General features: G+C 39.0%; 2 protein-coding genes across 5 annotated transcripts in view; one reads left to right on the forward strand and one right to left on the reverse strand.

Moving 5' to 3' along the window:
- Nucleotides 1–209: 209 nt before the first annotated feature.
- brd7 (bromodomain containing 7) lies at nt 210–19678 on the forward strand. 2 transcript variants are annotated; one of them, XM_036584065.1, is made up of 17 exons: nt 210–258; nt 2224–2411; nt 2552–2675; nt 2769–2826; nt 3159–3303; nt 4004–4114; nt 4313–4497; nt 5969–6089; nt 6370–6445; nt 7099–7206; nt 13388–13523; nt 14235–14349; nt 16119–16175; nt 17988–18093; nt 18311–18454; nt 18924–19064; nt 19523–19678. In XM_036584065.1, the coding sequence occupies exons 1-17, from the start codon at nt 210–212 to the stop codon at nt 19576–19578; spliced, it is 1920 nt and encodes a 639-aa protein (XP_036439958.1). In that variant the 3' UTR covers nt 19579–19678. The 2 variants fall into 2 exon arrangements, with proteins under 2 accessions (XP_036439958.1, XP_036439959.1); XM_036584066.1 differs by having other exon boundaries at nt 19526–19678.
- Nucleotides 19679–20134: 456 nt separating this feature from the next.
- Nucleotides 20135–23294, reverse strand: part of adcy7 (adenylate cyclase 7) — a 99558-nt gene continuing 96398 nt past the window's right edge. For 2 of the 3 annotated variants that reach the window (XM_036584070.1, XM_036584067.1), the window contains 2 exons: nt 23160–23284; nt 21487–21633 (listed from right to left, as the gene is read on the reverse strand). In XM_036584070.1, the coding sequence (XP_036439963.1) occupies nt 21487–21633; nt 23160–23284 (272 nt within the window). Of the gene's footprint in view, nt 21634–23159; nt 23285–23294 lie in introns of all 3 variants that reach the window. The other variant, XM_036584069.1, reaches the window with a different exon arrangement.

Raw genomic sequence — 23294 nt, forward strand, 5'->3', positions numbered from 1 at the left:
TTTGAGTGAAAATGTTAACAGACGGTTTGTCAATAAACCCTCTGCGCATTGAGCGGTCGAAATAACGCTACACACCACCTACCGCCAGGAGGCGCTGTTCAAAACCAGCAGCGCCTCAAAACCTAACGTCCCTCTTTTACGAACCCAAACAAAGAACACAGTGGTCAAGCACGTTGACCTGTAAATACTGCTAGGCTTTACTATAAATTATGGGCAAAAAGCACAAAAAACACAAATCAGAGAAACACGCGTACGACGGTAGGACACAGTTTAACATATTTCATGTTTTCGTACATTTTTGTGCCCTCGTTTCGGGCAGTTAGCTAACTTCAGCTTATTTGCCAGCTGCTTGTTCGAATTTTCGCGTTTCACCTTAAACTCAGCAATTATCTTAACGCCCGAGTCGCCAGAATGAAACTGAGGCACCGTTTAAGGTGGAACGCGAAAATTCGATTCGAAAATTTAACTTCGTTTACTTAGCCGGGTTTCAATGATTTTTAACTTACTGGCAGTTCGTTAGCTTTACAGACAGACTTGCTAGCCAAAGAGGAACTAAGACCAGGCTGTTGTAGATTTCTCACTTGTGCCGTTCAGGATGATATATTCAGATTTTTAATGTCACAACAATCTAACTGGAGACTAACTGTATAATAAACTGTGTGATAACGCAAGTGTAATGTCGGCTTTATTAGTACCAGCTAGCTAACTAGCTAGTTACCAAGGGCTGTGAGCTGACATGTTGATGCTCAGTGCAAACTTAACCTTAGTTGTGTAAAACAAGACTGAAAATAAGCTTACAGATCCCACATTTAGACGATATCGATATAGAAGACCGTTGTATATCAGCTGTAGACTCACAGTTCTGTTTTAATAGGAGTTTTAGCAAGGCTCCCGGCCTGGCTTAACATATATGGTCTGTTGTAGTTAGTTGTGTATGACTGGTGGTCTAACTGGACTCTTACATTGAACTCTGCATTATTTTAATGATGTTTATTATCGAACATAATAAACACCTACCTTCGCTAACGGCATGATGCCTGCTATTGGCTATTGACACACTATGTTTGGCAAACCTTGAACTGAGGTATATCCTTCTGATCCACAGACTCGGCCATAACATTGAAACCACCTCCTTGTTTCTACCCTCATTGTGCATTTTATTAGCTCCATTTAACATATAGGTGCCCTTTGTAGTTGTACAATTACAGACTGTAGTCCATCTGTTTCTTTGCATACGTTGTTAGCCCATTTTCACCCTGGTCTTCAGTGGCCAGGACCACCACAGAGCAGGTATTATTTGGGTGGCGGATCATTCTCAGCACTGCAGTGACACTGACGTGGTGGTGGCGTGTTAGTGTGTGTTGAGCTGGTAAGAGTGGATCAGACACGGCAGTGCTGCTGGAGTCTTTAAACACCTCAGTGTCACAGCTGGACTGAGAATAGTCCATCAACGAGAGATATCCAGCCAACAGCGTCCTGTGACCACTGATCAAGGACTATAGGATAACTGACCAAACTGTGCAGCAACAGATGAGCTGTTGTCTGTGACTTTACATCTACAAGGTGGACTGACAGGTTAGCTGTGTCTAATAAAGTGGACAGTAAGTGAACACAGTGTTTAAAAACTCCAGCAAAAAAAACTTCTCAGTCCAGCAGTGACACTGAGGTGTTTAAAGACTCCAGCAGCACTGCTGTGTCTGATCCACTCGTACCAGCGCAACACACAGTAACACGCCGCCACCACCACGTCAGTGTCACTGCAGTGCTGAGAATGATCCACCACCCAAATAATACCTGCTCTGTGGTGGTCTTGTGGTGGGTCTTGATCACTGATGAATAAACAAACACACATGTTGTTTTGATCATTGATGGTGGTTTCCATGATAGAAGGAAAAAGAGAGAAGTTTATAAGAGAGAAGTTTATATTGACGATACAGTTTTACATTTCTAGAGACACTGTTTTAATTATTGACTTTGATTATTTGGTATTGTATTGAAATTGTTATACCCTTATCAGTTCTAGCTGTTTAAGATGAGACTAAAGAAAACTAAATGGATACCTGGACATTTACATGACATATTGAGGCTTAGTGTCACAAAAAAATGTTTGAATACCTACTGCAGAACTATGACTGTTTAGACTATTTTGACATCTGTGAGGTGTTTTCTATGTCCTACAGACTTTACTTACATGGTTGTTTCTATGCCTGTGTTTCCCCGCAGACTACGTGGAGCGGCCACTGAAGCTTGTTTTGAAGGTGGCGGGTACTGAAGTGACCACCGAGCACGTTGATGACGAGCAGATAGATCACGATAAGCACAAGGACAAGAAAAAGAAGAAGAAAAAGAAAGAAGATAAGGATAGAGATAGCCCTCCACTCTCCCCAGGGGACGACAAGAAAAAGAAAAAGGCAAGAGAACACATTTTGGGTTGGCATTATCCTGTATAAATGTGGAGATTTCTTCTTTTTTATTAGGAGTTGCAGGAATTTCAGCTTACATATTTTCTGGCTCATTCTTTTGACAAGTTGTTGTCTATATGTAAGTGCAGATGACAAAGAAGAGGAAAGGCCAGGACTCGGCAGACATGGATGTGGATGAACAGAGCAGAACTCCAGTCCGGTCTGATGTATCTCAGGATAAGCCTCTCACGCCCTTGCTGGCTAAAACGGAAGGTACTGTTTATTCTAAGTTACTCTCAGTGACGTATCACTGTAGAGTTTAAAGAAGGAAATGTGTTAAGTAATTTTTTTTTTCCTCTCAACTAGAAAAGGAGCAGACTCCACTACAGGAAGCCCTGAGTCAGCTAATCCGGCAGTTACAGAGGTTTCACCAAAGATTTTTTATTATTATTATTATTTATTTATTTATTTTTTTGCAATTTTTGGTGAATACATGATGTCTCGCATGTCTGTCATGCAGTGAACAGATACATTAAGATACATTAACCTGAACGGGACTTTTCACCCTTTATAGTTAATGAATGCCCAAGACTGGTGATCCTTTTCAACCCATATCACAGAATGACTGTTATGAAGCTGATAAATGTAGACTGCATGAATATTGTTACATTAAACGCATCAGAAGTTATGGTGTTTGTTAGACTCTGTGTTTCTAGAGTTAAATTCATTGGTGCTGGCATGTGTGGTCTCTTCCAGGAAAGACCCCAGTGCATTTTTCTCTTTCCCTGTAACTGACCTCATCGCTCCTGGATACTCTCTAATCATAAAGAGACCCATGGATTTCAGCACCATGAAGGAGAAGGTGAAGAGGGAGTGCTACCAGTCTCTGGAGGAACTGAAGGTATCTTACATCCCTACTTGATCCCCACATCACCAAAACCTCTTTCTGCCTGCTCAAACTGCATCGAGGTTATCATTAAGGTCATGCAGACTAGTCGATGTGGTTTAGGGCACAATATGACTTACTGTGAACTATAAAAATGAACAACACTGCGAGCAGTCACTTTAGACAACAAAGTCTGTATTCACAAACCACCTCAGGAGGAGGAGTGCTGATTTAGAGTCAGTATTTGTGATGATGTCTGTCATAAATATGGAGGAATCTGATCCAAGATCAGTCCTGCTTTGTGAATACCAGCCCTGGGGTTGTCTGAACTTGCTGCCCATTTTGTTCATTTTTATAGTTCACAGTAAGTCATACTGTGCTCTTAACACCATCAGCAAATCTGTTTGACCTTATTGAAACATAGATGTGCTTTAAGCGGGTTGAAATAAGTTTTGTGCATGTATTTTTACAGAAACGATTTAAGTTATTTAGTGGGCTTCTGTGTTATAGTGTTTGTTAGCAACATTATTCTCATAGCTTCAGTTTTAATTAAAAAAGCAAAATGTGGACTCCAAACATGTCTTGGCTGATTGACTACATCTGGGTTAAGTGGAATATTGAATCAGTTTGATTTTTTTTTGCTGAACTACTTCTTTCAGATGAATTAAAATCTCATGCCATGTTTGTTCTCACCTTGGTGGTTCTTTTTGAACAGTTGGATTTCAAGATAATGTGTGAGAATGCTATGGTTTACAACAAACCAGAGACAATTTACTACAAGGCTGCCAAGAAGCTCCTCCACTCTGGCATGAAGATCTTGAGCACGGTGAGTTATGATGGAAGACTGCTGAAATCTTCTAGCATGTTCTTAGTGGTTAGTTGCAGTGATGTGAAACAGACACTAGAGGGAACCTGAGTATTGTGTTGAGGATTTACCCTTAATATAATTGGAGATGTAATGTTTTACATAAGTTTACCCTTGCAATGTGTGTGTGTGTGTGTGTGTGTGTGTGTGTACGTACAGGAAAGGCTTCAGAGCCTGAAGCAGAGTATTGAGTTTATGGCAGACTTGAAAACACCAAACAGCAGGACAGTGGAAGATGGGGAGGAAGAAGGGTCATCAAGTGACCCCGCCAAAGACGGGTCGTCACCAATGGATACCAGTGACAACTCTCAGTCACCCAGGGTGGCGAGTAGGGACACACCCAGGTACAGTCCTGATACCTTTGATATCTGTTCCAGGAACAGCACAAAGGCCTTAGCTTGCCAAAAAGAAGAGAACAACTCTGGCTTGTCACAATCATGAAATACTGTCTGATGATTAATAGTCGTACAAATAAGTAAGATAATGTAATAGTGTTCATTTTTGACCACTGTAACCATCCTACTCCTCATGGATTAGGTGCATCCTGGACAAGGAACACATTGCTCATTGAAATGACATGGACAAAAGTTTATAACAGCTAAAAATGTGTAGGGCCAGTTTCCCAGAATTAGATTAAGCCTAGTCTTGTTCGAACTTGTGGCTACAATGGTGAATCGTCATTGGAATTTCTTTTTATTCTAGGCTTAATATGAGTCAGGGAAACTTGGTCTGTTTAGCCAGCGAGTTTATTTAAGATTACTTACCACCTCAACGTGCTTTGAGACAAATGTGATTTAGGCATGCAGTTTGCACTATGCTGAGTGGTGGGTTTATGCTGTTATTATTTGTTAGCTACATTACCCTCGAAGCCCCGGTGCAAAAATAAAGAAGCAAACTTCGTACCTAAAGAAATTCTATTAGTTGCAACGTAATCCTTATGGTTGTGAAATTTAAGAACTGTGGACAGTGATTGTGGTCAGCATAAATAAATTGCAAGAGGCTTAGAAAAACCTGCTTTTAGCCCATCTAACCATCACTTGTGGGCAGCACTTCAGAATTACCTTTTACTTTCAGCTTGCTGTAGCCTCACTTGTCTTAAAGGGCACTTGTCTTGACAGATCTTCAATTACTGTCCTCTGCCCAAATTGTATATTTACATAGTTTTAACCTAGAAGTAAAAGAGCTCTTATGAGGTTCTGCTCTCTGTCCCTCTCTCACAGACTCTCTCTGTCTCTCTCTGTGTCTGTCTCTCTCCCTCTCTATCTGTCCCTCTCTCTCTTTCTCTCTCTCTCTCCCTCTCTCTCTTTCTGGGAACATCTTTAGGAGAAGAATGTGTAAAATCATGTTGAGACTTGTATGCCATCTATGGCGCTCGTGCTACCCACGCTTCATGTACCACGTGCTGCAGTCACTCGAAACACACGCTTTACACTTGATGGTTAAATACATGTCTGGGAATTTGAAGGAGCTGCCTCTGCAGGGTGGGGCAGGCTGAAACCTTGCAGTATGGGGAAAAAAAACAGTGGGGGTAATGGCATTTAAGAAAACCACAGTCAAATATTGTTGCATTAATATACAATTACCAGTAATTTGCTGATTGTGTCATGTTACCAAGTACTGCTTTTTAACTTTGTTCTATGCATTTTACTGTTTTCTTAACTTTTGAAAAAATTTCATTAGATTTTTTTGTTCTTAAGAGAAATGACTTTGTTATGTAACTTGGCTTAAACTTTTGTGCCTGTAGGATTTCAGAAACCAGATGATAATGTGTGGTGTCCATTTTCTAATAGCTTTTATATGCCCTCCTGTCTTCAGTAAGGACTCTAAAGATGATGCTCAGAAGGGTGTAAACCAGGCAGAGAAGGATCTAGAGGAGATTAAAAAGATCATAGCAGAGTCTGGAGGTAAACTGTCCAACCGGAGCCTACAGTGCGAGGTAAGATATTACTGGCCTCACCAGTACGCCTTGCCAGTACTCCGCATTCCTACCGCTTAAAGGGCAAGAGTTATTTTCTGTGGTATCTTTAAGTTGTGCATCACAAAGCTCTTGGTGCCCCGTCACAAATGTTCATTAATTGATTGTGTTCATCAACAAATAATAATTACAGGTATTTTCATTGTTAATTCACTGTCCTGGTACATTTGATGGGTGCAGCATACCTGCCTATATGTTGAGAGATGCTTGAAGGTGCTAAGGTTATTTTGTTTTCTGCCAGCTTGATTTTGAGAGGAGAAAGTCTGATGGCACAACCACTCTGGGCTTCTTGAACCCTGCTGACCTGAGTGTTGGAGGTAGGCCCTCTTAAACATAATTATACCAGGATCGGAATTGGTGCAATTAAATTAGTGTTAATCATCAAGGCAAGGTAGTGTTCAGCCCTTAGACATCAGGTTATTACTTTTGTTTTAGTATATTGTTCAAATGAAATTGCAAAATTTAATTACATAGTGAGTTTACATTTGCATTCAATTTATATTCTACACTGCCACCTTTGAGTCTGCAGGTCCAAAATTTTTTCCAGTTTTGATGTCAAACAATGAAAAGAATGTGGCAAGAATGTGTGATTTTTCTTGTTGCTGTGAAACAAGACTGTTCTCAAAATACTTTTTTTTTTTTTAGCAAATTCAGTTTATAATAAAATAGCTCCTCTGTGACTTACAAACAAAAATGTGGCATCACTTGTGTATGTATATATATATATATATATATATATATATATATATATATATATATATATATATATATATATATATATATATATATATATATGGAATTACACCATGCTTTTTCTATCAGAGATGGAAACTGCAACTTCTAAAGATTAAGCTGTAGCTCTTATTTAATTAAACTCAAAGGCCTGGCATGTTGTAGTAATTTTGTTATTTTTACTTTGTCTCATCCTCTAAAAGCTAAGCCTATTATGTTTGATATGTGTGGTTATCAGATCCTGGGTACTGTCCGGTGAAGCTGGGGATGATGGGCGGCAGGCTGCAGACAGGCGTAAATACCTTGCAGGGCTTTAAAGAAGATAAGAGGAACAGAGTCACTCCAGGTAATACACATACTACACACTCATTTGAGTCCTGTTGATTCACTAGAGACTGTACGATACCGCATTAAATTTCTGATACCTGGACTGAAAAACCCAACTACTGGCCGATACTGATCTGATGTTTTCTACTACTAAATTTTAAAATGAAATATTTTTAAGTGAAGAATTGGTGAACATGCTCAAACTGTTCAAATGTTTAAGAACTTCACAGAAAGAAATATAAATCATATCAATAACAGCGTGTTACAGGACAGGATAAGATCTATTTTTTTTTTTTTTCTCAAATGCTAGTCCAATAGAGCTGCAACTATTGAATATTTTTGAGTATTCTGCACTCATAAGTAAGCTCAAGATATGTCACTTTAATTATTAAGTAAAAAATTGCTTTATTTATCTCTCATTTAATCATGTCAGCATTCATAGTCATTATTACTGTTGTTGTTGTTAAAATCTGAGTACTATAAGGTTAAGGGAAAACATTATTGATAAAGGACTGTCATTAGAGGTAACATAAAATGCTGTTTGGAGGGATTCAAAACCAAAGAAGTTGTGTAAATTTTTTAACACAACCAAACATATAAGAAAGGATGAGGCTCATTTTCGCACAAGCAATGTGGTTGGAGCAACACAAGAAGAAAAAATAGCAATGCAACTATACCTATCAACAACCATAATAACCTAAAGCTTCCTTTTTTAATAAACACCAGGTGTGTTCAGTTGTTGAAACAGATAAATTCAGAGGCCATTATTGAACCCTTTGCTTAGCGTAACTTTCACCAGCTTCTTGAAACACTTTGTACAGGTCAGAGGGTCTTTCAGTTGTTTTGCCAGTTTGGATGTGTTAGCACCATTAGTTTGTACTGTTCTGTAGCACTGTTTGCATATTGGCTTGCTCATGTCCTTTGGCTTGCCATCCTCATTTGCCATGAAGCCAAAGTATGTCTAGACAGCACTCCTGCTGCTTCTTTGTTGATCAACAGTGCTCATGAACGGGCTGCAGTTGCCAGTTCAGCAGAACATGCTGCACCGTGAGACTAGGCGGGGCAGCAGCTCCATATTGTTATATATGTATGGTAGACTTTGTGCCAAATGAAAGAGTGAACAGAAAAGCATGGCTGATATGGATAGAATTAATTGATGAATTAGTACCATTTCAAAATTTCAGAATAGATATACATCGATATTTTTGATGACACTACTGACTACTGCCAAGATATCACTGCGACTTTTACAGAAAAAGTGTTTGACTGACTTGGGAGGGAAAAAGGCCAATCATAAGTGTTTTGCATGACATGCAGGCAGATTATCTTCCATCTCTTTAGATGAGCTGCTACTGGTGACTCGCCAGCATTTAGTTCCATAATCAAAACTTTCCTTTCGGAATCAATGCACTACAGTGTGTGCTTTCATTGAAAACTAACACTCCCAGTTATTCGAAGTGCTTTTCCATTTTCTAATATTTTAATTATCAGATTTTTCAGATTTTATTGAATATTTGCTGCAGCCCTAAACACTACTGATCACTAGGTAATGCCATCTTTATTATCCGCTATCAGGATTCTACAGTGTCTCAGACAGAATGGGCAGAGTAGACGCCCTGTTCTTTTATGTTTATCCACAGGACGAGAGAACTGCAGAGTTGATTAGTGTTTGTGTGTGTAGATGAGAGAGACACCTTCAAGGTTGCTTTACAGTTAGACCTACACTGTCTGAAACCATTGTTTATATATTTTTGTCTGCTTGTAGCTTTCATAACTTAGCAGTTCTTGTTGCTCTCGCTTTTTTTCTCTTACACTTTAAGGAACTTACCTCTCTTCACCGAAGGAGTGAAACTGGGGATTTTGAGTGTTTTTTGTGTAAGGGGAAGGGTAAGGGTGTTACTCTAACAAGATGTATGCTTCCTGAGATGTGCAAATGTGACATTCTAGATATCCCTGGGTCATAGTCAAAAAATGGACCCATTAATCATTTGTCAGTAGGTAGTGTTGCAGGCTAGGGTTCATGTTTCAGGATTCTGCCCATTATACTCATTTGTTTAGCCTCCTTTGTTTTCACATTAAATCTCCCTGCCTATTGAAAGATGGCTGTCATCCTAATTAATAATAGAACTGCAAGTGCAATGCCAGTACCTCTCTGGGACTGATACTGATACTGAAGTTCTCTACTGAAAATTGTAATAGAAGATCAGTAACGTTGATAATGTTATGTAAATTTGGTGAAACATGATGCATCGAGAACTTTCCGATGTGTGGTGAAGTGAAAGATCCATCACAGCAGTGACATCAGGTGATAGTTAGATGGAATGTGCTGCTATATGTTATATTATGTAAACATTAGACCATATTGCATTTGAGATTTGATTATTGAAAACTGGCCTACTTAACAATTCATATCAGTCAGTAAAGCACTCTTAACTAAAACCATTAGTCTCAGTAGACAGTTATAAAATTTTGGGCTTGCCAGTGAGTCCAAAATTAAGAACTTGCTGCCGCAATAATAGAAACATGTTTGTCATATATGCATTGTATTTATAATTAACAAACATGCTTCAATATCAAAAACAAGTCAACTGTTAAATTTATGAAAATAGATGTCTATTAAATCCTTTGCATTAATAAGGACATTGCTGTGTGGTGAGCATGGTGGTCCTCCTTGACGAGCTGGGTCCCCCTGCCGTCATCAGATTCGCATTATGTTATTAGGAACTGTTTAGCTGCTCTTGGTGTAACAGCAGTTTTTAACACCTTATTTTTTATCTAAGACCTTATTTTACTTAAGGCCTTGTTTATAGTGATGTTAGATGAAACTTTAGCCAATAGAATAGCAGCTGTGATGCCAGGCATGCCAGCTCAACAGGAAGGACCATGACGGTCACCACACAGTCTCACTGGCTATCCCAGTGGTTACAAATTGCAACAAGTGGTTACAAATTGTGGTTACAGTGTTTACAAATATCAGCAAAATCTGATTTGTCTGATTAGTTCTGATTTGTCTGACAAATTTATTAAAAAGAAAGAAAAAGAATGGATAAAATGAAGGCTTTTGGGGTCACAAGCTCTGCACTTGTAGTGGCCAAAGTGTGAAATGCTGTGGCCAGGGGACTGGGCAGTTGGCAGTGTTTACCTCTGAAGTCTGTTTATTTATTTTTTTTTAACCATACTAAATTATATCAGCCCATGTTTTCTGCATTTCTAGCTTCTTAACATCAATAATGGTATCTTTTTATGTTGGTTGGCCCCTAATAATTACACATATTACATTACATCCATTGTACACTGGATCTGAGATTGACCTGAATCTATTTATGTGTCACTTAGTGAGACAAAATGTCACTGGAGAAGCACAAAAAAATGCTTTGGCAACCAAAACACTCATTTAACTGAATGCTGAGTTTTACTTCCAGGGCCGTAGTACAGCACAGTGGGTCTCCAGTCAGCATCACTTATTCGGCTGTGAATGCTGGAACAGGTCTTCAGGGTCCATATGGTCATTAAATCATGCTAGGAATGGCAGTACAGAGAACAGAAAAATGGATTGTTATTGCATGGAAAAAGGGTGTTTGTCTTTCCCTGGATTCATGATCTGTGAACAATAGCCAGGATTTGAATCATTTAGACAGGATCATTTGGGAGGACACAGTAGACCCTGTTGAAATAATCAGCACGTGGAACGTTAAACTGCATTCTGGAAAATGCCTGGCTCTGCCAGAGCTGATGAATCAGTGAGAATAGGGCTGCATTCTGGATTTGAAGTGAAGAATTGGTTTCAAAGAGGGAAGGAGATCAACCCTTGTGTATGCTTATCACTTGGAGATGATTCGCTGAACAATAAAGTGCTCAATTGTTTTAACCACTGAAGCTCCTGTTTCAATTGTTACATTATTACCGAGTTAAGTTCAAAACAATCCTGGCTGAGCTGTGATGTTATACAACAGTTCTAGTCATAAAACCCCCTATTTATTTTTATAGATTTGTGTTATGTAATTTGGTAACAAACTCTGTATGTGTTCCTGGAAGTTGCAGTTGAACTCTTCTGGCAGATATTCTAATATGTAATATTCCGTGTATGTTTGACACTATTGGTAGTCTAACATATGTTTTTCTTACAGTTTTCTGATGATAGTTCTTGTTTGGGGGATTTTTGCCCATTCATTCTTGCAAAAGGCTTCTAGTTGTGGTAGATTCTTCTTACGTGCCGTCTTACATGCACTGCTTTTTGGAGGTCTGTCCAATGATGTTTAGATCGAGGGCTGTGAAGGCCATGTCAGAACCAGCTTGCGCCTCTTCAAGTAGCCCATTGTGGATTTTGAGGTGTGTTTAGGATCATTATCCTGTTGTAGACGACATCATCTTTACATCTTTAGCTTTTTTACAGACGGTGTGTTGTTTGCTTAGAGAATTTGCTGGTATTTAATTAAATCCATTCTTCCCTCTAGCAGTAAAATGTTTCCCGTGCCACTGGCTGCAACACAAGCCCAAAGCATGATTGATTCACACTCATGCATAACAGTTGGAGAGGTGTTCTTATGAAGCACCCTTTTTTTCTCCAGACATATCTTCCAAAAAATGTCAATGTTAACTTCATCAGTCCACCACCAGTCTTGTTTCCCAAATGCATCAGACTTGTTTAGATGTTCCTGTGCAAACGTCTGAATTTTGTGGCAAGGATGCAAGAAAAGTTTTCTTCTGATGACTCTTCCATGAAGGTCATATTTGTGTCTCTGCACAGTATATAGTAACTGTGCACCACCACTCCAGAGTCTGCTAAATATTCAAGTCAAACGGGTTTTGATTTGCCTTTCTAGCAGACCTACAATCAGTTCTCTCTGAAAGTTTTCTTGGTCTTCCAGACCTCAGTGTGACCTCTGCCGCTCCTGTTAACTGCCATTTCTTAATTACATTACGAACTGAGGAAATGGCGACCTGAAAACACTTTGCTGTCTTCTTCTAGCATTCTCCTGCTTTGTGGGCTGCTGCTGATATTGCTGGGAGCTTGAGGAGTCAGGGTATTTATATATCACCTGTCCTTTCCTAATGATTGTGAACAAGCCATAGCCTTAACAAGCTAATAAAGGTCTGAGATCTTGGGAAAAGTTATCTGAGAGTCTCTTGGGATGCCCAAACTAGTTTTTAACACTAATTTTATTTTAAATTTTGAAAAGAATATTTCATTTTTAACTTCATGCCATTTGAAAATCAGTTCATCTTCTGCTCACTTAATGATCCACAGTAACAGAAATTTTGACCAGAGGTGCCCAAAGTTTTGCATGTCTTTATTTCATATGTGTAGGATTCTGTGAAATGTCTAAAGAAGGTATTGTATGTGTATGTGCTGTGGCCCGCAGGCCTTGAACATGTGGTTCTCATGCTTTGGCTTATAATTGATGTCTACGTTATAGAGCCACGTGAAATGAAAGCTTTTTAAGGAGAGAAAACCCTGCATTTTCCTTTTGCATCAGGCTTGCATCTTTTTATATATAAAAAAAACCCTAATCCCCCACCACAACCCCCCCCCACCACACCAAAAAAAAAAAAGTAGTGAATGAAACCGTACAAAGACCAGATATGTGATGTTTTACCTTATCAACTTTTTCTGTGATATTTATTTATTTATTTATTTTAATTCTTATTTTAAATACACGTTCATTCTGAAACTGATGCCTGCAACAAGTTCCAAAAAAGTTGGGACAGGGGCTTTTAAGACTAGGAATGTTTTGAAAATTTTACAACACATCTAAAACATCACTTTCTTTTTTATTAGCATTTTGCATACTGTCCCAGTAATTACAGTATATTCACACATGCACTTCAGTTCGTGATTAGACAGCAACAGTTTTTGCTTATTGTTAGTTTAAAATGCAGCATTCTAAAGTATTTTTATCAATATTAAATAAACCATCATAGCCCTTCGCAGCATTCCAGGAGCCAGTTTAAAAACTACAAAATAGTGTTCAGAAACATGCATGGTCACCTTTTAAACACTAAAAATTCTTGTTTATCTGTTCATTTTTTCATGCACATTTTTGATACTCTGTAAATGTGCTTCCATCTTTGGAATATTAGAGATTGTGAAATGCCTTGTTTTGTTGTTTGTGTGAGTGAGAGAAACCTATATGTACAACCTTGTGTAACGTTTTTCAGGGTGTCTTCTTTTTTTCCCCACTTTCTTTCTTTTCTTTCAGTGACGTATATGAACTATGGGCCTTTTAGCTCGTACGCTCCTACATACGACTCCAGCTTTGCCAACATCAGTAAAGAGGATTCGGATCTCGTCTACTCTTTCTACGGAGAGGAGTGCAGCCTCCAGGGCTCTGAAAGGTATTTCTGAGAGGAGATCACTGTGTTTTTTTGGATCTCATTCATAAAGAAATGTTGGTGAAATTAGTATTAAAGATGCCACTGATCTGTTCAGGTATTAGGTTTGGATCAATATCAGTATAGAATGCTGGATCAGGTCTGGCGTGGTCGGGGCGTTGGGGAGAGAATGAATCCAATCAAATATTGTAAGATATCTTGGTTGAAATAGCACACCCTTACATCATTTGATGTGATGTTAGCTGTATATTTCTTTTGGTGGGGTACTAGTCTGTAGTTGTTTGAGTATTAAGCCTTCTTTGGGATGATCATCTTAAGTGAAGTGCTTTCATTAAAAATAGCTCTTTTTAAAGCTAATATTAGATCGGTATCAATCAATGCTAAAGGGTTTAATATTGGCATCATGGGGAAAAATGATGGAAAAAATATGGATTAATATGTAGATCTGTACAGCTTTCAATATACATTACTTCCAGCCATTCTGAAGCAGGCGGAGGTTGTTAGAAGTGAGAGGGACATTTTTTGATGTGTTATTAGTATTAAGACATCCTTTAAACCTACAGCTGTCTTCAGTCTGATGTGTCTCTCTAAAGCAGACTGGAGGCCCAACCCCCACTCAATCAATGCCTCTATTCATACAGTCATCACTTCACACTCACCTTGAAAAATATTGCTTCTGTGCTGTGTGTGTGTGTGTGTGTTTGTGTTCTGCAGTACTATTGCAGATTTCCTGGCTAAGTCAGAAGAGCATATGAGCCGACTGGCTGATAATATTTTGGATGCACTGACCAATGGAGAACACTCCAAGCAGCTGAAGGAGAATGAGACTGTAAGAGTTTTGTGAATTCCCAGTTTTATTTATTTATTTACTCAATCCAAAAAAAGTTATTAAAGTATGTGAAATGCAAACATAAACTGCTTTTATTTCCATTTAAACAAAGGCAGTACAAGATATTTAGTGTTTTACCTTATTAAATTCTTTGCTTTTTTTCTGAAATTGATTTGTGCAACACGTTCCCAAAACATTGGGACATGGGCAATTTAAGTCTAGGAACATTGTGAAATGTTATAAACAAACAAAAAAAATGTAACTGGTGATGCAGTCATGCTTCTAAAAGGAGGATTAATCCGTTATGATTAAGAATGTGTTGAGACTCGCCCTGTTGCCAAAAAATTGCAAATCTGCGAAAGCACCATTAATGCTGAAAGATACACCGATCAGGCATAACGTTATGACCACCTCCTTGTTTCTGCGCTCATTGTTCATTTTATCAGCTCCACTTACTATATAGGTGCACTTTGTAGTTCTACAATTACAGACTGTAGTCCATCTGTTTCTCTACATACTTTGTTTACCCTTTCAACCTGTTCCTTAATAGTCAGGACCCACATGGACCCTCACAGAGCAGGTACTATTTTGGTGGTGGATCATTCTCAGCACTGCAGTAACACTGACGTGGTGGTGGTGTGTTAGTGTGTGTTGTGCTGGTCTGAGTGGATCAGACACAGCAGTGCTGCTGGAGTTTTTAAACACTGTGTCCACTCACTGTCCACTCTTTTAGACACTCCTACCTTGACAGTCCACCTTGTAGATGTAAAGTCACGATAGCTCATCTGCTGCTGCACAGTTTGTGTTGGTCATCCTCTAGTCCTTCATCAGTGGTCATAGGACGCTGCCCACAGGACGCTGTTGGCTGGATATTTTTGGTTGGTGGACTTCTGATGAACTACGGTCGGTAATTGTAGAACCACAAAGTGCACCTATATAGTAAGTGGAGCTGATAAAATGGACAGTGAGCGTAGAAACAAGGAGGTGATCATAATGTTATGCCTGATAGGTGTACATACCCATTATGAAGCAATATATGCTCTGACAAAGGCCCTGTATGGTTGCGCAGCTGAAGATTTTGCAAAAAACTGATCAGTTGATGGCTTCTGTCCCTGAACAAAAGTGTTTTTAAAAGGAAAAATGAAGTAACACAGTGGTAAACATCAAATTTGGAATGAGTGTATATTTACAAAAAAACAGTGTTCATGAAGGTACAACATCAAATACTGTGTTTTTGTACTGTATTCAGTTTAATACAGGTCAAGCAGAATTTGCTTACCACTGCTTTCTGTTTTTGTTAGCATTTCATACACTGTCCCAACTTTTTTTTTTTTAAATTGATGTTTGTTATTATTGTCCATTACATGGAAGGACAGCTAGTTTATTCCATCAAGATAAAACCTGGCTTGTTGAAAGACCTCAGAGTGCTGGGGCTCAGGATCAAGTTTTGCTTTTCATATTCTAGTGAATGTGTGTGGGTATGGACAGAGGGTAGCTTTTTCCACAGAGTGAACAACTTAAAGCTTATTAGCAGTGAGGCAGCATTTATAAAATGCCTCACAATATTAGATGAGCTATTTGATCTTACTTTAAAAAACTTCTCAAATCAGCACCTATTCTGAGATATAACGTGTATATGTTTAATGAATAAGTGCGTGCTGAAGGCTCCATGTACTAAGCATTAGCACATGTATACCGTTCTAGAATCAGTCTTCTCACATAAACTGACAGAATAAGAATAATCATTGGACCATATCTGTTTCTGTTAGAATGCCCAGGAGGTGGAGGAGCCAACAGAGAAGTCAGACAAAGCTGAAGATGTTGAGGTAATGTAGAAAGAAATTCATATCAATTCTATAACACTACACAATATATGTGCTCTCTATGGGTCTAATGGGTCAGTGACAAAGCTGTTGTATGTATTGCAGCTGTGGTCTTGTTCCTTGTAGCTGGTTATTGCTGAAATTAGCCGGCGAGCGCACAGCATAATGAGAAAATGAAGCGGACTAAAAGTGGAGATGCATGATTTTTGCTCCCACCACACAATTGGCCAATATATTTTTACTTTGGCTGATCTGTATTGTAATTTTATGATGTGAATAATGTGAGGCAGATATTTAAAAGCTGCTGTTAAACCTGTACCAAAATGTCGTAGCATAATTATGCATGAGTCATTGTGCTAAATAACCAGTTGTGTCTTACTTTTCATGTAGCACTTTATTTGATTCATGTTACTGAAATAGACCACTGATTGAATAGGCACTTTGGCCCATTAAAGAGCAAAAATGTTGTTTTTTTGCTAATAGAAAGTTCTGATAATGTGTTTCATGTATTAATTAAGCCCACACAGTGTGAGCTTCAGGTTAAAAAGAAAAACCTAATAAAAATCAACCAGAAAAAAAAAAAAACAGCCACTGGCCCAGTTGGCTATAAGGAATCAGAATTGGCCATAAAAATTGACGATTCGTGCATCCCTTACTGAAAATTATGCAATTTGTGTCATGCTCAATGAAACATTGACTTTTTTTCTTAAATACATGGGCAATGGACTGTAGAGCTTGAACACATTCGTGACCGTGATTGCAGGAGTGAACTAACTTCCCCAAAAGCTATGGAGAACCAGTCCCAGGTTTTAGACTGGCGTCTCCCTCTCACTCTGCTCCAAAGCAGCTGTGTCAACAAAGCCAGTCCACCCTCTCTCATGCATACGCACATGGAAAGAACATTTACTTTACCATCTCTCACACCCTCTGCACCAGACAGAGCAGCAGCCATGAGCACTTCTGAGCATGCATGGTCCTAAAACAGAGCAAAATAAATTCAGTATCATGTCATTTGTAGATTCCACCCCAGATGCCTTTTTAGAATGTGAACAGATGATTTGACCATTATAGTGTACTACAGCCAATATGACCCTCCACGTGCCTCTGTTGACGTAATCAAGTAATAAAAGCACCTGCAATCAAGGGTGGGACATGTTACAACACTTTAAACAATACAGTACAGTCTGTTGACTCTGCTGTTCATTTTCCTTGAGTAATTTCTTTGTATATCTGTTACTAACTAGTGCACACTATAAAAGTAGTCTGGCAGGGCATATTGTTGTATTTTGAAGGTTCAACAGTTACTATTAGATGGAAAGGTTGCATAAATGTGGATGTATGTGTGAATGAGAATGATGAAAGGGTTTTACTTTGCGGTATGCATTCCACACACAGGTTGAGTTGCCATTTAGGTGGACAGCTCTTCATGTAGATACTTTGGCAATTGCTGAGCCATTTAAACACTACCAATATATTAAAGGCTAAAAATCACATTTACCCAGTTACCCAAGTTGTAGTTGATGAGCCAGTTACATGTTTGAGTCCACATTTTGGGCTGTTTGGGTGACTATTGAGTTCTTGTGTTAGCAATGTTAGCCTTGCTGCTCCAGTTCTAAACTAAAGCAACATTTGGGCTCCAACCATGTCATGACTGATGGGGGTAAAACTGTTTGTTTCCTGCTGAACTATTCCTTTACAGTCACAGTATGTCACAAACTTTTTAAAATGGCAGTTTTGTGGTGTAATTTCTTTCTATTTTGACTATTATATTATTAGCTTTTTTAAAATGCCCTCAAACTTCTTCTCTCCCTGTAGGTGGTTGGATCAGAGTCCAGCAGTGGGAACAACATGACTGCTCTGAGTTCAGTCATGAGTTTGGGTCTGGGTCTCGACCTCCTGCCTGAGAGCTTCGACTCCGAGGGTGAGAGCACACACTTGTTAAAACACACTTTACACATCATTTTTCCAGTCTTTCCTTTGAAGCTCTTTGTGGTTCAGCTTAGAGCTGCAGAGTGTGTAATATTTTGTGTGTCAATAGAGTACAGCTGCATGACTTCACTGTTGGAGAGAGACTTGTACAGAGACTGAAGTACACTTGTCTGTGTCTTTCTCCTTTGCTCTGTGTCTGTTTGTCTCAGAAGCGGAACAGTTCCAGAAGAAGCTGGATGAGACCACTGTGCTTCTGAAGGACCTGCAGGAAGCTCAGAGAGAGAGACTAAGCGCCAAACAGCCTCCAAACATCATCTGCCTGCTCGCCCCTACTGCTAAAGAGCTACAGCTAGGTACACAGTCATTAATGATGTCTACATGCACACCAGTGGTTTGATATTCAAGATTGCTACTCTTAAGATGTGATCCATTTGACATAGTTGACATAAATCCAGACCAATACTGGCTGAACAGTTTGCAGTAGATTTGGACATGTGAAGACAAACATTTTTTAATGTTCTATGGCACTTCCTGCAAACCAAAAGAAACTTAGGTGAGAAAAGGGGGAGTTTATAGACAATATTAGACAATGTCCAGTGCATGTAAACAGGGTTAAAACAGGCTAATTTTTCTACAGCTCTTGTAAATATCTTGGTTAGCTCCAGTTTCTTTTTCCAGTTGTAATTAATATAGTGTCATTATATTATCTTGTTTACAACTTTGAGTGAAAGTTTGCTTACTGTTTCTGGTTTACAGCTATGGAAAAAGTTTACACTTACTTAATCAGTGCATTTGCTGAAATTGTCTTGTTTCCATGTGTAGCGGAGAAGGTGACCGGGAACTTGGCCCACCTGACTAGTCAGGTGACTCCAGGTGATGTGAGCACTGTGTATGGTATTAGGAAGGCAATGGGCATCTCACTGCCTACTCAACCAGAGGAGACACTCTCACACCTGACTACAGGTAAACCATCCACAAAATCTACAGATAACATACAAGTTAACATGCAGTCCCCAAGAAATGTTCGCATAAGACTGCAGAAATGAACACACTTCTTTCTAACCATAAAAAAGAGCTAAAATAAAATTAAATACGATATGCCTGAAAAAAATATTTTTTACATCAGACAGCAGCTATAGCTGAACTAAAGCTTAAAGCAGAGCAAAGCAAGTCTGCGTATTTTATTTATTTATTTTTTTTAAGCCTATACTAGTAGCACATACTAAGACATATTTACAGCCAAGATGGCAAAATAGACATAAAATGCTGTGGCTCCCAAGGTGGTTTGATTTTTGAAGGACAAAATTGCTCTTCTTAACATTTGAGTTGTGACCCCTGGGTTAGGTGAATTTGTAGTGAATGTACCTTTTTGTTCAGTGTGTTTCTAAGCATTGTGCACATCACATTTTCTCTGTCCACAGCAGACATGGACGTAATATGTATGGGCTCCGACGATGTCCCAGCCATCGCAGTCTAGCGAACCCATTCAACCCAAACCCTGCTCTGTACCAATGGTGCTCTATTTGTTTCATGTTTGTATACATTTCACTTAATAAAATGTTTTTTTCTGTAATTGATCATGTTCATTGCCAGCTATATTGTCAGTTTATATAGAAAATGGGGTTCTGCATCAGGATAATCATATTTAAAATTTTACACTTTATAAAAAGCATGGACTCAAAAGTCATCAGCTGTACAGTAAGGGACATTCTTGTGAAACACATGCCACAGCAACTGTTTGTCTATCTCCAGGCACTCTAATATCTCATCCCCCAAGCTTATACTGGTCAATGTTTTGAAAACTTTAGTTGGGCTTTGCGAAGATATAGTGATGTCCTCAGTCTGAGGTCAATTAGCTGCTAATTAAAAAACAATCTGAGAAAATGCTGCCTTAAGCATCAGCATTAAACCATGGAGCTTCAAACAGTTACTGTTGAGTATTCCATGCTTGTTACATGCACTCATATGAGGCAACGCTGTTGATTTAAAAGAAAGGCGTACCTGTTTATTACAACAGCAAGTCTGTAACCGCTGAAACGTGTAAAATTATTTATTCCATTCTTATACTGTACAGCAACTTGAAAGTTAAACAATTTCCTTGTAGATACTCCAAACAGGCAACAGAAAAGGCAGCTCACTAAACAGAGACAGAAAACGTCAGGCTGTTTCAGTTCAGTAAAGGTACAGTACAGATACAACACAAGTCCCATGTTATTTTCGCTGTGTCTGCTTTACCTGTAGACAGGTATATTGAACCCAGAAATCAGTGTTCCCTATTTTTAAACAAGTGATTCCAGCACAGCAAGAACCAGGGCAACAAAGTGATTAGACGGACAGGCAGATGCAGCCAATAACAAGTGCAGCAAGTAGCTTGACCCCACCATCAAATGGGAGGAGCCACAGTGGCAGTCAAGATACAAAAACGATTTCAGAAATACTTCTTAAAAGCTTGAAGGTAAGTAGAAAAGTCCTCAAGCCACATCATTCACATTCTTTTTTGCAATTTGAACTGATTGTACTGCAGCATGTTTTGCCATAGAAGACCGTATCAAGTTTTATCTTTAAATTACTGAATAATGGGATGCATAAAATACCTGTTTATGACTTTATCCCTCAAAAGAGGCTATAGGCCAACCAATAAAAGTGAGAAGCTTAAGTGAGAGGCACTGGTGTAGAAGCGCCACCCCAAAAAGCAGAACGCCATCACGACATGGTAGACGAGAAAACAGAAAAGAACTTCTAGACAGCATTAACTGCTTAGATTTACACGTCCAAAAACAAGTCAGAGAACAGGTTTTCTAGAAACAGAAGGCGCATATATTAGAAACAGTCCTTCAGCAGCAAATCTGTCCAAAGCCTCACAAAAGGATTTCAGTCCATTTTTCCCAAAGGCTTCATATTATGTGCAAGGAAACCATTCTTCATGTTCGTGTGTGCAGGTCAGATCATCTGCTAGTAATCTCAGACTTGAACCAAAAGGATGATGACTACGAGCAAAATATTCAAAGGTCCTCTTCTGTGAGCATGGGTAATCGTGTCCTTGGTTAACAAGGATCAGAACAGTGCAGATGATTTCAAAGTCAGTGAACACTAGACTGTTCTGTTGTTCCAGCATCAGGTGGCAAAATTTAATCTCCACCATTCAAAGCATATGTTTGTGTTCTGAGCTGGTTTTTGGTTGAAAGAGTTTTTAGGCATCTGTCCTAATCGTCCAACATTCCTTTACAAAAAACAAAACAAAACAAAAAAACCTCACATTCCAAGTGAATCTGGAAACATGTCAATAGACTGACATCCTAAAAGAAATAGCATTAAAAACAAACAAACAAAAAAACACGTGTAATCTGTTCCTGGTGTGGTAGAGTCAATACTGGAGGCAGCAGCTTCAGCTGAGAGCCATGCCCTGCTGCTTGTTGCAATCTGTACACACAAAAAAGGTTTTGAGCTCCCCTTTTCCCTTCACGTTTATCAGTCCACGGCACTCGCACAAGTAACCCAGCTTCTGCAGGACATCCGATGTCTCTTCTGTCACCTACGACATGCACAGTTGTTAGTTTACTGCACGGTGTTCAGTCTACTTATGAAACATTTAAGGGACAGATTTAATACTTTGACAAATGCCCTGTTTCACTTGTTTGACACAGTAAATACATTAAGAAAGTTGAATGAGAAAAGCAGAATGTCAAGAGTTTACACTCAGAATATGCATTGTTAAATAATATAAATATAATTATATAAATATAAAAATAATGCACAAGGTATCAGTAGATCATCATAGAGGAACATGTTTAAGTTGGAACCTTTTCATCAAATATCACTCAAACATTTATACTTAAAGTTACACTATGGAAGTTAATTTGAAGACCTCTCTGGTGGTAACGTGCAATTGCACACAATGTGCAGAAGAACATTTTGTAAAGCTGGTTGTGCTTCGTGCCCCTTCCTTAAGCGGAGGAATGTGATGATTCCAAGAGAAATCAGTCAAAACTTGATCAGTATAATGTTCATTTTGCGTTCAAGATCTAAACATAGAGCCAAACCTTCCTTCTAAGTCTGTTTGTGTGTTAATACCTAAAGCATATTATGTGGTCCAAAAAACTACTGGGAATCGGCCTCTGACTTCTAAATTATTATTTTAGGCTTTACAAGGTGACTCGCGGCTGCCCACAGACGCTATATTTTAGTGTTTTTTTCCCTGCTGACTCAGTAATGCTGCTTTTTTTCAACCTGAACAAAGGAAAATCTTACACAGTGCAGCTTAAAAAAAAAAAGGTCAATTAGAATGATGAAGTAAGAGGCCCTGCGAAACACAAAATGCAGCTAATGGAAAACTAGTCGGGGTTAATCAATTCTGTTCTCTCACATTACAAAGTGATCTACTTTGATACATTTCTTCATGTCATATCTCTGCACTTGAAACGTGCACAGTGAAACGTGAGATTGTGTTTCAGCACTGCCAGCATTATCGTTTGTCCATTTAAGTCATTTTCCTTCATTGATGTTTATCACAATGGTTCATAAATGAGACCATAATTTACTTTGTCACAGGCCTTTTACTACATTTTTCAGACTCCAAGACATCTGTATACATCCAGAAAGAGCATGTGTAACCCAATGTTCCCCAATTATAGTCCTAGGGGACCACTGCACTAGGATGGGTCTTAGTCTGATTCATCAGCTAATGACCAAAGCTCTAACATCATTCACACACATGCATTAGATTTTGGGAAATGTCGAATGTAGACAGAGGGCAACTGATTCCAGTGACGCAACTTGGTATAACTTGACGTGTCATTTGTTATTAGTGGCAGCGCTGTGGCTCCATGTACATCAGGAGGGACCATTTTCACCGTTTAAATATCACATATGTGACAGTGTTTCTGAGCTGTGTTATTATCTAACCTGGAATCAGACACAGCCTACTCGATAAATTCAGGGTAACAGTTTTTAAGCAACCGCTAGGCTATGTAAGCATACACACGCAAGTGAGTATCGGTGAGGCCTAGCTGGGTGTGTAGTAATCCTGCAGGGTGCAAGCCTGCAGTCTACGGTGGTTACCTGTATTTTGCCCAGTTCTCCGGTGCTCTCCATTCGGCTGGCGACGTTCACCGTGTTCCCCCAGATGTCGTACTGTGGCTTGCGTGCCCCGATCACCCCTGCTATTACTGGCCCATGGTTTATCCCTGAAAATAC

This window comes from Colossoma macropomum, unplaced genomic scaffold (assembly GCF_904425465.1).
Source record: "Colossoma macropomum unplaced genomic scaffold, Colossoma_macropomum, whole genome shotgun sequence".
NCBI classification, from domain to species: Eukaryota; Metazoa; Chordata; class Actinopteri; order Characiformes; family Serrasalmidae; genus Colossoma; species Colossoma macropomum.